Raw genomic sequence first — 14,592 nt, 5'->3', positions numbered from 1 at the left:
CGGTGAGAAATCCAAATAATATTACCACACTGGTCACATTTTTTTGTTACTGTAACAATCAGAAGAGGAACCACCAAGATCATATTCACAGCAGGGCTGGACCGAGCGTCTCCAACTTGTATCCCGCACGCGCTGAATTTGTAACACCCAAAGTTGATACCCTGGATGTGGGAGGGAGGGAAGGAAGAGATGAGGGAAGGGGCCGAAGTACCTTGCTCCGTTGGTCAACCACTACGACCAAGCCCAGCCCGTGATTCACCTCCAGGACCTCGCGCCAGCGTGGTCGCCTCAAGGACCTCGCGTCGCGCCGTCTCCCAGCTCACTGCACCGGCGCCTCCCTGTCGCGAGATGGATTTGGGCTAGATGCATGTGATTGACCCAACATTGACAAAGATTATTAAAAAATAGGAGCATAATACCTATGTTGATTAACCTTAATTAATATGTTAAAATCAACGGTGAAAAATAATGAGAGAGAGGGTTACATGAAATTACAAATGATAACTCTCCAATCAACGTAAAAGAGCTCATATTTAGATAACACAAATCTTCGTTGAGTACAAATTTGATAACAAACCAAACCCCGTCTACATTTCATCCGTGCGCATACATGCGTACTTAACTTTTGTAGTTTTGTCGCTTGATACTTGATGGAAATCAATTGATTTTCATCATTGCTATTCCTCCAAAAAATCCGATCACGACACTGCACAAGTTTGATAACAAGTAAGAAGTGTAAGACAACCATATGCATCATATTGATTGGTTGCTGCGCATTCCACTAGATGATGTTCGTTTGGGAGGTGGTAACCTTTTTACACCCTCGGCGTAAGCGAAATTTAAGACATCTCCAAGTTTGAAGTCAATCGAGTTCTCGTAGCTGCAAACCAATACTAGTATTATTTAGCCTGCGCACGTATGTACGTGGTCGATAGAGAAACCGTGAAAAGAGAGAGAGAGACGTTACCAATCAGTATCGAAGTTGTACAAAGAAGTAACATTTCCCTGTAAAATCATGACTAGCAACGGACAGTCTGGACGTACCACACCAACGCATCGGCCAGTTTGGAGCCCACTGATATGTCGAATGCACGTATTTGTCTTCACATCCCAGATCTGGTGGGGTAAAAAAGAGAACTGAGGATACGCATACTGATTGGGGTGAAGAGGAAAAAATCCATGTATACTGCATATATACTCGAGCTTTCCCGGACACGGATCCGGTGACAATGTACTGCCGGTCGCCACCCGGATGAAAATAATCGACAGTGAGCTGATGCTCGTCGCAGTCCAGTATGGTGACAGGAAGTGGTGAAGAAATTTTCCAGATCTGTGGATTTTGGAAAAGAAATGCATACATGATTTATGTATGCACGTATAATATAGAAAAGCCGACTAAGTACTCCCTCTATCTAATAATATAACATGTTGTTACAACCAATGTATTATATCGATTGTACCAACATCTTATATCTTATATTATGGGGCGCAGTGAGTAGGTAACTAACTAACCTTGAGCATGTTGTCATTGCCGACGCTAGCCAAGCAGTTGCTATCCCAGGGGTTAAATAGAACCTTCTCCACGTTGTTCAAGTGCGCCTTGAGTTTCCGGACGCACCTCCAGCCAGCCTTCCAGTTCCAGAGCTTGATATGGCGATCGACAGAGGATGACACCACTAGAGGGTCGCTTGGATGAACCACCAGTGAAATGACTGCGCCGTCATGCCCCTTGAATTTCGTCACCTCGTCGTTCATCGCGAACGAGTGCACATGGATCCACCCGTGAAAGTCGCCTGCCATGAACCAGCGCTTGCGCGCTATGAACTTGACGCTACGCATCATGTCTGTGGGCGCGAGATTTTTCAACGTCATCACTCTTTCCTGCACGCCCAGACGTATAAAACCAGTCTGACATATAAGCATTACCAAGACTGGCATCGCAAAAAAAAATCTTGCCTTGCTATTTATTTTTAAAATAAATGAAATATTTAAAAATCAAGATGATACACCCAGCACCTACAACAAACCAGCCCCTTATAAAAAGGTTTAACTCCTTATAAACTACTCCCTCGTCTCATAATATAAGTGTTTTTTACACTAGTGTAATGTAAAAAACACTTATATTATAAAACAATCTAGGACTAAACTTTAGACCCACGTAATGGAGCCATGCATGAATGGGGCAATTTAGCCTTTGACGTTTTCACTAGAAATTATTGGATTGCTAAATGGGCTGACTCCGAACCAATAATTCCACCATTAGTGCATCACGTTTGGTCTGTAGAGTGTCATGCTCTGAAGCAAGGCTTCTTATTAGCCCCCCGAGACTCTAGGGTGCAACAGATTGGTTAAACTCGAGTGGAGTCAGAGCTCCTTCAAGTTGACTATGAATACAAATAATGCAACACATGGGTTAGATGATTCTCCCCCCTAACAGTGTACCTCTTTTAGTAAAGGATGTACTCCCTCAGTACCGAAATGTAAGTCGTTTAAGGGTTTGACGTGCAATTGTCGTAACACTACGAATATTTTTCACTTTCCTTCCTGAAATGCACTCCCACCACCGCTCTCACCCACTCGAGCTCACTCTCTTGTTCCCCTCTCACCAACCCCACCTCTCGCTCCCCTCCAGATACTCGTCGTCGACGGCATCTCCTCGCCGTCGTCGCCGGCCTCTCCTCACCTCCCTTTCTCCCCACCACCGCGCACCCCATTTCCTCCCACCACACACCCCGTACCGTAGGTCAAAAGCTTGATCTTTTTGGCGCTGGCGACGAGCTTCAGGGCGGCGGAGGCTGTATTCGCGTGCGTCGACACCGGCTTCGCAGCGGCGCTTGATGTGGAGCGCGCCGGAGCAGAGGAGCAGGGCCTTCTTCCTCACCTCACAGTGCCGTCGTCCTCCACGACCACGCAACCGCAGCAGCGGAGGACCCGAATCCCTAGCCAGCAAGCTCAGGCAGCCATGGATCCACCGTCTCCCACCCCCCGTCTCCCCCCCGTCTCTCTCTCTCTCTCTCTCTCTCTCTCTCTCTCTCTCTCTCTGGAAGGGCCACCAACAGCAGCAGCTATGGACATGCAGGCCGCTGCCCTCCCTGATGCATCATGCACGCAGGCCACAAGGAGGGAAGACCACCGCTCTACTACTTCCTGGGTCACCATGGAAGGTACTGGAGTAATCCAGTCAAGATAAAACTGCAACTTACTGGAGTTATGTTCCATGTTATGCTTGCTGCAACTTATTGGAGTAATTCAGTCCAGATAAAACTGCAGAAATCTGAAACTTTAGCATGGACTGAATTATGTTGGTGCATAATTCAGTCAAATTCAGTTATGGATTTTGTTACTATTGTTACTGGATCATTCACGGACTGAATAATTCAGTCAAATTCAGCTAAGATAATTAAGTCAAATTCAGATGTCCCTTCTGTTTGCATCATTCATGGACTGAATAATGCTGGTGCAAACTTTAGTGTCTCATAATTTTGGAGTAGCTTGCTGGAATTAATGCTTGAGCTGGAGTAGACTGCTACTGTTAATGAATGCTTGTTTCTCTTCCTGCTACTGTTAATTTGCATATGAATCTACTCCTCTTGTGTCCTCCATATTGTTTGAAACTACTGAAATGAATGAGGGCATATGAAGCTACTGCTAATGGAGTAACTTAAAATGGATTACTGTTAATTTTGCAAATTAACCTACTGTTAATTTTGCAAATTTACTTAAAATGGATTTAACTTGCAAATGAACCTACTATTAATTTTGCTACTGGAGTCATTTCCCATAGTGTTTTTTCGAAGCACTACTGCAGATTTGCATACTAAGAATGGCTGAGTATTTTATTTACATCAAATTACATCAAACAGTTTAGATTTTTCAGTCATACCATAGTGTTTAAAAAGTTTGGACATTCTGAAGATTCAAATAAAAATAGACATATGCACAGTTTACTTGATCATGTCAAGTTATAGGTGAAAGTGACCCTCTTATGGGAATAATGAAGTACAGAAATGAGAGAGTTCAAAGTAAGGCCGGGGTAAAATTTTCAAAGGCCATGCTCTATGTTTTACCACTACCCTTCCTGATATTCATACTTCTATTCCTACTCAATTTTACCTGAAATGAGAGTAGCAATTATTTCCGCGCGTTAAATCATACTCCTACTGATTTGGGGTACTGATGAAACTAAGTCAAAACCAATTCTAAATTGGCAGTACATGTTCATTTTTTCTATTGATAGTACAAGTCCAAACCAGTATTGACAGTACATGTTCTACTGATCAGCGTCCATCTTTCAGTGTTCAATATCTTTGTTCAGTTTCAGTGTTAAATTTCAGTATTACTCCAAGATTGTACTGCATGCAGTTATTCAACTTATTCAAGACAGATGATTACGACAAGTTTATGATCATCAAATTGTTTACTCTGATGCTGAGCGAGTACTGGGCGAGGAGATGAACCTAGGCGAGAAAAATTGAGAACTCCAGCTGGAGCAGCTTTTGTGCAGCTGCGAGGACTTCAGCGGCAGCAGCACATGTGCGTGGGGAGGTACAGCCCGTTGGTGCGCGCAGGCGGCAGCAAAGCAACAGCTCGCCACAACAAGCGGCCGGCAGCAGAGCACTAACTTGCCTCCACCAGCGGGCGGCAGCAGAGCACCACTTGGGCGCGCACGGGCCAAGAGGAGCCCCTGGGCGTGGGAGAGGATGAGCGCGTGGGCGGGGGTGGAGGTGGAGGTGGAGGGCGGGGAGCGGATGCAGAGGTGGAGGGTGGGGGCGGAGGTGGAAGAAGCTGAGAAAGAAGACAGGCTGATTCAAAGTTTGAACTGGGGGCATAAAGGTACATTTATCCATTTTCACCTAGTCGGAACATATTCCCAGTGACTTACATTTCGGAACGGAGGAAGTATTATGTTGTAAAAAACATTAATAAGACCCGCTCTTGTATCGCATGTGTGCTTCTTCAACTGGCGGTGTAAATACTACTCCCTCCATCTCAAAATAAGTGACTCAATTTTGTATTAGCTTTAGTACAAAATCGAGTCACTTATTTTAGGATGGAGGGAGTACAAGTAAAAGCTGATATTATTCGGCAACATACCTGGGTCTCGTAGTTCCAGATTGAGACACCGCCACGGCGATGACTTGCCAAAATCCTGCGTCACACTTGCATACTTAGAAAATATATTGAAAGTAGTTCTACGGAGTACTTCAAAAGATTACTTGAGTCGTGTTAAATTATCTAAACCATATGTCATCCCACGTCTCTACTACGGCTGGATTTGGATCGTCCTCCAGAAAGTGTGGAGGAGAGGAGGGGGTGGGCCACATCGTCGCATCTCTCGGGCTCTGGCAAGGAACCAGTAGAGGAGGATCGCATCTCTCGAGCTCTGGCAAGGAGGCACTAGAGGAGGATCTCGTGCTTGGGCAAAGAGAGGAAGAAAGGCACAAAGAAGAGATGAGGAGAGAGATTCCTTGGCGGGCTCACGTATCAACATTCAAATCTACAAACGGTACTTATCCGCTCCGCTGCAAATCTTATTGAGATTTTTTAGGTACATCGTACTACTAAATAAGATGAGTAGTATTAGGTTGATCAAACTGCTGATATAGATCGGTACAGAATTTGGCTTAAGGACAGATTGGTAATTTCTGTCAGGGATTTGTCATTTAGTATAATCCTAATCAACCAAATCAAATTAATCAAATGAAGAAGGCCCCTCCATCGTCCACGATGCGTGCTGGTCCATTTAGTATAAGATTTAGGTTTGCTAGAATTAATCAAGATTTAGCTGTCTGGTCCGATACGTGCGTGTTTGTGCAGCAGAAAATCGATTGTATGCGCATGTGTCGTCGGGTCGAATACATCCAGAAGCTAGCTTTGGCTAGCCAGCCTATGCAGCGTTGGCCAAGAGCACGGCGAGTAATGCATCAGGCAAGTGAGGTAACAAACACCTCCTGGTAGCCCAGGAACGTGAGCTGGTCGCCGGCGAAGATACTGCCCATGAGCTCGAGCGGCAGGTTGATACGGAAACGCGGACGCGTGCTGCCATGGAGGACCGCCCAGCGGGTCATATAGATTGCCGGAGGAGTATTTGGCAAAAAACTACCATATTTAAGGTTGCCGTCCCACTAAACTACCACATCTAAAAAAGTGACCGAAAACTGTGGCGAGGGTTGCCGGGAGCGGAGCGACAGGGCACGGCGGCAGAGGGAACCCTAACGCCAGGGTGTTTCGCGTTCTCGTGAGGAGAGAGAGGGTCTGTACAATTGTTTTTTTCCAGATTAACAATACAGGGATGGCGGGTTTAATTCCTAAAAACCACATAGACCTTTGTGTAAAAAGGACACGATGGTGAAACCGGACAGACTCAATCCGTGCTTTATTAGTAGGTAAAGATTTTATGATAAAGAAACTACAACTTTCATAAAATGGCCAATTTTAACGATTTAAACACATCTATGACAGGAGGGGCCCGCTTGTCAGGGCTGGCATGGCTTTGATTGTTATGTTAGACCATTATGACGGTTGGGGCCCACATGTCATTCTTCTTCTTCCCTATCTGAGATTTTATAAACACTTCATGTGCATTGGGAGAATTGATTTTAACCCCCTCAGTTGGCCTGCCTTGGATCTTTTACCCCTTTGTTCGCTCGCCTCCCTCTGAGCCGCCCCCCCCCCCCTCCCGGTACGACTTGGTTCTCGTTGATTGCCCCCTTCTTGTTGTTATCTGTTCAATTAGCTAATAATGGAAGAAAAATGGTCTTATAATATTCCAATGTAACTATTCTGCTCTCGTGCAATTTCCTGAAGACCCCAACACGGAGAAACAGAGAGGAGGGCGCTCGTTCATTCTCTTCGCTTCGGGCTGGACCTAGCGACCAGCCGCCAGAGCCACTGCGGCCCGCCGTCCGTCGCCACTGCTGTTCTGGTATTGCTGCCCCAAGGTAAGGCAAGGCTCTTCCCTCCGTTTTCTGTGGATCTTGCTATCACAGAAACCCTAGTGTTGAGGGAGATTGCCATGGGGATTTGAGAGGGAAAGGTTGGATCAGCAAAGGGGTGTCAAGAACCTGAAAACTTAAGGATAATTCTGTCAATTCTTATTTCTATTTGATGGTTATATACTAAAATATTTGTTAAACATGCCAAAGGGGGGAATCAGCAAGACCAAGACAGAACTGGGGGGCTCATGGAAAGGCAAACGAAGAAAGGGGCATAAGATCCAAGGCGAGCGAACCGGGGGGGGGGGGGGGGGGGGGGGGGGGGAGTTAAAACCACGGCTATTGGCGGGGTGCTCCCCTACACCGTCATTTGGAGCAGCATCCCGCAGGGCGTCGCCGCTCCTCCGCCGTCACGTCCACCCAACCCGTCGCCGGAGTGGTCCGTCCATGCCAAAGACCTCCTCCTCCGCACGAAAGAAGCCGGCTCCGGCGCCCTCAGGCCAGTGCTCGCCCGCGCCGCCCATGGGCACCTCCTCTCCTATGCTCTGCGCTCTCCTCCTCCACCTCCGCACGAAAGAAGCCGGCTTCGGCGCCCTCAGGCCAGTGCTCGCCTGCGCCGCCCATGGGCACCTCCTCTCCTATGCTCTGCGCTCTCCTCCTCCTCCTCCGCACGAAAGAAGCCGGCTCCGGCGCCCTCAGGCCAGTGCTCGCCCGCGCCGCCCATGGGCACCTCCTCTCCTCCTCCTCCTCTCCTCGGCGGCCGGCGTCCACGACGCGTCCAGCTCTGGCGTCGCAGCCTGTTCGCCGCTAGACCGGCTGTGTGGCAGCCTAGGCAGCTCCGCGCGCGCGACCAGGCTCCGCCGCTTCACCTCTGTGTCGACGCCTCCTCCTGCCACTCCGCGCGCGGTGCGCCGGAGCTCGCGGCAGCCAACGCCATGGCGCTCGGGAAGCTTGTAGACAAGGCCACTAGCGACGCGGTAGGGCGAGCTCCGCGTCCTCAACAGCGCGCAAATGCTTCGTTTCACCACGCGGGCACGAACACCAGGTGTTCGTTGAAATGGCTGAGAGAGAAAGAGGATGACATGTGGGACCCACCTGTAATAACGGTCAATCTAACTGTCGAAATAAACGGAGTTGACCTTGCCGCCACGTCAGCCCTGACACTTGGGTCCCACATGTCATAAATAGGTTTAAAATCATAAAAACGGTCATCAACTCGATTTAGTAATTTTTGTCACAAAATTAGTACTAAACTGGAGTTTCGGTCACTTTTTTGAATTTGGTAGTTCAATGGGACGGCAAATCCAAATATGGTAATTTTTTTTGTCAAATACTCACTGCCGGAGCGATAAAGATTGAGGATAACATCGAACTGTCCCAAAATACACCTTAAGCGTTAATATACTACCTGAATTCTGCTGTAGTATTGCGGCATCTGGGCCATTGAATCACAAAAATAAATGGTCCAAATTTATTTGATGTGCCGTAAAAGGACTCAAAAAAAATATGGTAAAGTACATCGTGCAATCAAAATCCGTTACGGTCCATTCACCCCTAGATATCTTGCATGTCGGAGAATAGAAAGCCGCCCTTATTTCCTCCAAAGTGGCAAATTCAGAGATACTATACTATATCAAGCTATATTTGTGTATGAATTTGTGTTTGGATTATATATCTTACTCATGACAAAAGAAATCATTTCTGATTGAACTTTTTTCTCGACATAATTAACAATCCCATTTAATTACTAACGTGCATATATATGTATATTTTTTATAAAAATGGTTATCGTTAAAATGAAGAATATTTTCAATGTATCAGCTGGCCAATGCGAATGTACATGTGGAGGAACTAAATTAGAAGCATGAACTCACCATGGCTCTGTTGGATGCACATCTATTTGTGTTAAATGATGATCCACAGGCACAGCAGCATCCACCCGGTATATGACCTAAACGTACAAATGATGCATGGTTGGTAAAGCAATTCGTTGGAATTACTAGGGAAGATGTAGGGAGAAAATTAAAGTTTCCACCTTGGTTACTCCTGATCGCGTCCGCTGCATGACACACCACAACAAGTCCAAGAGCGATCCCCGCGAGTTTAAAGAAAGGAAGAAACGTTAGTCACACCTCAAGTTCAAGTTTGTAATGAATGAAGCCTTAATGAGCCTCTCACCTCAGAGGTGACCGCCATTAATGTCACCTTATGCACCTTGTTGCCTTGAGTTAGTTCTAGGACTTCCGGTAAGAACTGGTCGTCCCCGTCTGCTATGTCCTCGTGCGCTATGCAGCTCTCCAGGGTCACAGAAAACTCGCTCGTGTTTGCCGGAGGCTGCTTTTTCATCACTAACCAGTAGGTTTGGGTGGACCTTGGTGGCACAACGCCGCTCAGCTCCGAAAGTTCCTCCATGTGGTTCTCGGAGAGAATTCTGAAGGCAACATTATCTTCTGTGCTGTTACTTAAGAGGAGAGGGCAAATGGCCTTGTTTAGCTCGAAGAAGAGAAAACGAAGCTGGTGGGGATGAACCTCCAGGAATCCACTCTCATCCTGTTGTGGTGCAGGGCGGGCTAACCGTTAATTAAGAGGCAGCACCTTGGCTCAATACGAGAACATAATCGCTCAATCTTCGTATAAAAGGTCACACTTATATTTTGTGTCTGAGTTCGACATTAAAATTCTAGTACAATGACTTATATGCCAAAAAATTATATTGTTGGATTCATAGTTGAAAGTCTGATAATATACTTTTAGTGGCCAAAAATTTATATTGTTGGATTCAGAGTCGATCAAATTATTATTCAAAGTTAGGAACAAAGTACAAAGACCGAAGGAGTATAGAAAATTCTTTCTTTTCTGGAAAATGAATACTGAAACATGGCACCCTGAGTAATCGCACCTGCTCGTCCAATGATGTAGACCCGGGGTCAATTGTTACTGCTTGAGAAAACTGTGTCATAATCTCGGTCTCATCCAGCTCCCTGATAATGTCTCCTATATTGGGCCTTTTGTGTCGATCGGCGTCAACACAATTCAGAGCTATCTTGATGCATGTCTTCACAAGTTCGGCACATGAATCAATATCATCAACTGATGGCCCTTGTATCCTATTTTTCCACTTTTCTTGTACCTGGCAATTTTGGTAGGTGGCACAAAATGGTAGTAGATAATATAATGTTCTTTGCAAAAAAATTACAATTGATCACGATGAATTAAGTCAGGAAATTTTTCTTACGAGATCAATGAACTCTTCAGAAGGCATTTCAGCACTTTGGGAGTAGCCCAAGTGTCCCGTCATTGTCTTTATGATTATTACCCCTAAGCTAAATACATCCAATTTATTTGAGACAAGACTACAATTTATGTACTCCGGCGGCAAGTACCCACTGCACACACAACATATCACATATGTTACTAGTTTATTCATAGAATTTCCAGCCTATTGAATTTATTTGATATGAAGTATTCGGCTTACATTGTTCCAATGGCGCTGGCTGATACACGTGTTCGTTCATCTCCAAAGAATTTCGACAATCCAAAATCCGCAATTTTGGGGTTCATTTGCTCATCCAGCAATATATTGGCCGGCTTCAAGTCCAAATGGTAAATTGGAGGATTTAGTTCCTCGTGGAGGTATTTCAAACCCTTGCATATGCCTTTAATTATTTTATAGCGTGTCTTCCAATCATGTCCACTTGATTCATCTGTAGCAACCACAAAAGTGAATAATATCAATAGATAAATTGTCATTGGTTCTTAACATGCTACATTTAGTACAGATAGAGCACCCTCATACCTTGAAGACAGTTGTCAAGACTTCCGTTGCACATGTACTCAAAGCACAGCGCCATGTGTTGGTTTTCAGCAAAAATCGTCCTTCCATTGAACTCTATGTATTCTCCACGAGTTTCATGGCAATAACCAACTAACCTCACAATATTCTGATGCTGGAGAGTTGCAAGATTAAGATATTCCTTTTGGAATTGTTGGTTATTAAGTTTTGGCATAGAATGAAGCTTCTTGATGGCAATAATTTCCCCATTTTTATGCTGTCCCTGTTAAACACGCAACACCATTTCATTTTCTGCTTGCAGCAATATATCTAGAAGATAGTATAAAGCAAAAAATGGCCCTGATCATAAATATGCCGTGACACTTGCGTAAATTTGCATTGTTATGTGAGGTCAAATGGGAAAGATGCCATAAGTCTTAGTCTCCCGATTTTGAATCGTTCACCATACAATATGTATTCTACATACAATTAATATCTATTCGTGAGCTGTCCCTAATGACTGTAGGAAAAATGTTAAGGTGAAATATTAATAAAAGAAAAAATAGATTAGCAGTGTATGTTAGTGAAGATAAGAGTCTTAGCTTGCCTCCTTAGGCAGTGACTTAATTGAACAGATGAAAAGGTCTGTAAGCCAAAAAAAAACGACAATGGGGATATATTAATATTGCGAAGATATCAATGGATTATTCTAAAGAAATCACGGATGCACACAACCCAACAAAAAAGAGAAGAAAAAACAAAAGATCCTGCTACGGTGATCAAAACCTTGTAGCTGCAAAACAGACCACTACCAAGATAGCACCCGGAATCCAAATTCTCCAAAAGTGATGCCTCTAAGAAGGAAACAATGCACAAGCATCGTCCCCGCCCGATCAAAGATCTTTGGTTTTCACCCTGGAGAAAGTGCACTCTCCCAAAACAATGTCTTCAACAAGGCCATTGTCAAGCACAACCAATTTAGGCCAGACCTTGGATTTTGACCCTGAAAGATATGACTCTGTACTCCTCCTATGTTGCCGCCCCCGCTTGCCGATGCCACTCCTATAAGTCAAGAAACACCAAGCAAAGTCCTCATCGCCCCAAAGACTCAGTCCGCCATTACTAGATCTCAGACCTCAGCTACCATGACATTTTCTGCCACTGTCTTCACCATAGAAATCAAAACGCCGACAGGTCCCATGATGGCATCAGAGAGTGAAGCTTCGCATCACTCCCTCCTGAAGCAGCACGCCAAGAAATATGGGTGCACACGACCAAATCTCATCTGATCCAACAATCTACATGCATCAGGTGCCCAATGGAGATAACGGCGGAGCTTTCCGAAACTCATTATCGGAGAGAAAAATGAGAGTAGTCATCAAGCAGAACACCATCTTGGCACGAGAAGAAGCATAGGACCACCTCCTTTATTAGGCCGAACGGCAGGCCCACACGCCGCCGCCCGCCGGCTCCCAATAGCAGGTCGGATATCTTAGCGGGCACTGCTGCCACCACCCTCACCACACGGAGATTATGGGCTGAGCCGCACCGAGTCCCCTGAACTAGGCATCGTGCCGCCCTCGCGGCCACAACGGTCGCCAAGGTCACCGGATAAGTCCGGGGCCGCCACCCCGGCGTCCATCTCCGCCGGACTAGTCGTGCCGTCCAGGGCCACCCCAAAGCTCCGGCCGGAAATCCCGCCACACAAGGAGGAAGAGGCCCCTGCCGCTACCAGTTGCGCTCGGGGATGAGAGCCCGCCACCGCCGTCAGCCGCGGCCTTTAACCGGCGGCATCCTGCTGCTGCGGGGGGGGGGGGGGGGGGGGGGGGAGCGGGGGCGGAGGGGAAGGGGAGGCGGCGGCTCTAGGGGTCCGTCCGAGCCGCCCCTCCTGGGAGCGACACGGGGGTTTGGAAATTGATTCAAGTTGTATCAGGTTATCACATCTTTCTTAGATGCAATTACCTTGTTTAGGTACAACACGTAAAAGACAATGCCTGAAAGCTATCACTAGCGAGTCCATGATTTTCAAGTCCAAGGATGAAAAAGTAACAGCCATGAAGACTACACGTCCCGTGTTAGTATAATCTCTGTTTAAAATAGGGGGCTATTGCATTTAGCAGCAACATTTTCAGAAGCTAACAAAGGCTATAGTGCAGCTACGGCGGGCTTATCTATTTAGCGTTGTTTAAAAAAAACTGTGGAAATTCCAGTCATAACTAGCCAAAAAGGGGGGAAATTATGACTCAAACATGATTCGAGCTCCAACTCATTAAACTATTCAATGCAAACAAATATATGTAACCATTCAGCTCACAAGTTGTATCGAATCAGATTGAATGGAAATAAATATAGCTGGCGCTGCCTGCAATTCTCCTCTGTTTTAGTGGCTAATGAGAGGCTATTTATGGCTAAAATAGCTGGGGCTATTTAAGTAACTTCACCCGCTACAGATGCTAGCTTAATCTTTAGGAGTATTAAGTTAAATGAAGTGTGATGTTTTTAGATCATCTGGAGGGTACAACCCCCCACCCGGCAAGTAACATAAAGAAATCTCACATGCTAGTCATATGTCCAGGCTCCAGTGGAGCAGAGAAAAGGAAAGATAAGAAACTACAACATTATTACAACTCTTAAAGTTGTTCCACTACAGCTACTTCCTCTGTTTTTAAATATAAGTCTTTTTAGAGATTCCAATACAAACTATATATGAAGCAAAATGAGTGAATCTACACTCTAAAATATGTCTATATAGATCGGTATGTAGTCTTTATTGAAATCTCTAAAAAGATTTATATTTAGGAACTATATTTGGAAACGGAGGGAGTAACGTTGTTTCAACTCGGAAACCAAAACAGCAGGAAAATCTATTGGGGTTTTCAGCAGGGCAGTAATTGACAGCGCCACAGAAGGCATCAGAAAGACTGGTCCTGCTCCACCTCGCCAGCCGCTCCCCATCCCAGCCCCGTGGAATCAATGATGTCTGTATAACCGAGGTGAAACCAAACCCAATAGATTTCTACTCTGTACAAAAGCTGGGTGGCTGAAAATTCTTACCTTGTAAACACTTCCATACGCACCAGCACCAAGTTTTCGCTCCTCGGAGAAACCATCCGTGATTTCTTCTAATAAATGGAATGGTAAGGGCCTAGGCGCCACTCTTGCACGGTCCATGTCCTGCCAGCTAGAAGAAACAACCAGGTTTACACAAGATGCAAACCTCATGGGGCATCGGTAAACGGGTAACACTAGTAAACTCAGTACTAGATAGATGAGAGGAAGAAATACTAAAAGGAAAAGCATTCACCTTGAAAAAAATGAAGTCCTGCAGTAAGAAGAATGATCCTCTTGGTCGATGCAGCAGGAAAGAGGATTAGGTCGGTGTGGAGCTACCAAAGAACTGAAGATGCAGCTCCACACCGCAGTAAGACGAACGATCCTCTTGGTCGATTTGGTAGACGATACTCAATTTGGGTATAAGGAGAAGCTCGGCCGATCTGTGGCTCCAATTGTCGTGAACCAGATCCAGATGTCCGGATTAAACAAAGTCTAGTTGCGTGTACTTTGCTTTTTTAAGCACAACACGTCACCGTGCACTAGTCGGATTAGGGAATGGCTAATACGCGCGTGCCCGCGCTAGTGCGCGGTTTCCGACCAGCCGAAAGTGCAGAACACATCCTTGTTTTTTAAGGCTGGTCATAGTGGGGAATAACTTAGACTACCCACAATGGGAGTAACATAGGTAGTAACATCACATATATCTAAATAAAATAGATGATGTGGCAAGCAATAAATGAAGAAAGAGAGGCATGTAGTAACATAGCTAGTTACTACTAGTATGAGTAACATCACACATATCAAGACAAGATGAGTCTATAGCATAATAAA

The 14,592-nt window shown here is 45.5% G+C and overlaps 1 protein-coding gene across 2 annotated transcripts; it reads right to left on the bottom strand.

Annotated features, from left to right (window-relative positions):
* Nucleotides 1-211: 211 nt before the first annotated feature.
* LOC109767593 (uncharacterized) lies at nt 212-14,287 on the bottom strand. 2 transcript variants are annotated; one of them, XM_020326339.4, is made up of 15 exons: nt 14,012-14,287; nt 13,762-13,888; nt 10,732-10,990; nt 10,411-10,639; nt 10,171-10,321; nt 9,835-10,065; nt 9,114-9,485; nt 8,971-8,994; nt 8,810-8,886; nt 5,095-5,149; nt 1,513-1,881; nt 1,199-1,330; nt 968-1,116; nt 812-880; nt 212-706 (listed from the first exon to the last, which is right to left on the bottom strand). In XM_020326339.4, the coding sequence occupies exons 2-15, from the start codon at nt 13,876-13,878 to the stop codon at nt 658-660; spliced, it is 2,283 nt and encodes a 760-aa protein (XP_020181928.1). In that variant the 5' UTR covers nt 13,879-13,888; nt 14,012-14,287; the 3' UTR covers nt 212-657. The 2 variants fall into 2 exon arrangements, with proteins under 2 accessions (XP_020181928.1, XP_020181927.1); XM_020326338.4 differs by having other exon boundaries at nt 415-706; nt 13,762-13,881; nt 14,012-14,206.
* Between the last annotated feature and the right edge of the window lie 305 nt (nt 14,288-14,592).

Source organism: Aegilops tauschii, chromosome 6 (assembly GCF_002575655.3).
Source record: "Aegilops tauschii subsp. strangulata cultivar AL8/78 chromosome 6, Aet v6.0, whole genome shotgun sequence".
In the NCBI taxonomy this organism is placed as follows: domain Eukaryota; kingdom Viridiplantae; phylum Streptophyta; class Magnoliopsida; order Poales; family Poaceae; genus Aegilops; species Aegilops tauschii.
This window is presented reverse-complemented; position numbering and strand designations above follow the sequence as displayed.

Coding starts and splice junctions, on each gene's coding strand:
- LOC109767593 (XM_020326339.4), bottom strand. CDS start 13,878: ATGGACCGTGCAAGAGTGGCGCCTAGGCCCTTACCATTCCATTTATTA. Junction 881..967: donor TACAACTTCGATACTGATTG/GTAACGTCTCTC, acceptor ATTGGTTTGCAG/CTACGAGAACTCGATTGACT. Junction 707..811: donor TACGCCGAGGGTGTAAAAAG/GTTACCACCTCC, acceptor AAACTTGTGCAG/TGTCGTGATCGGATTTTTTG.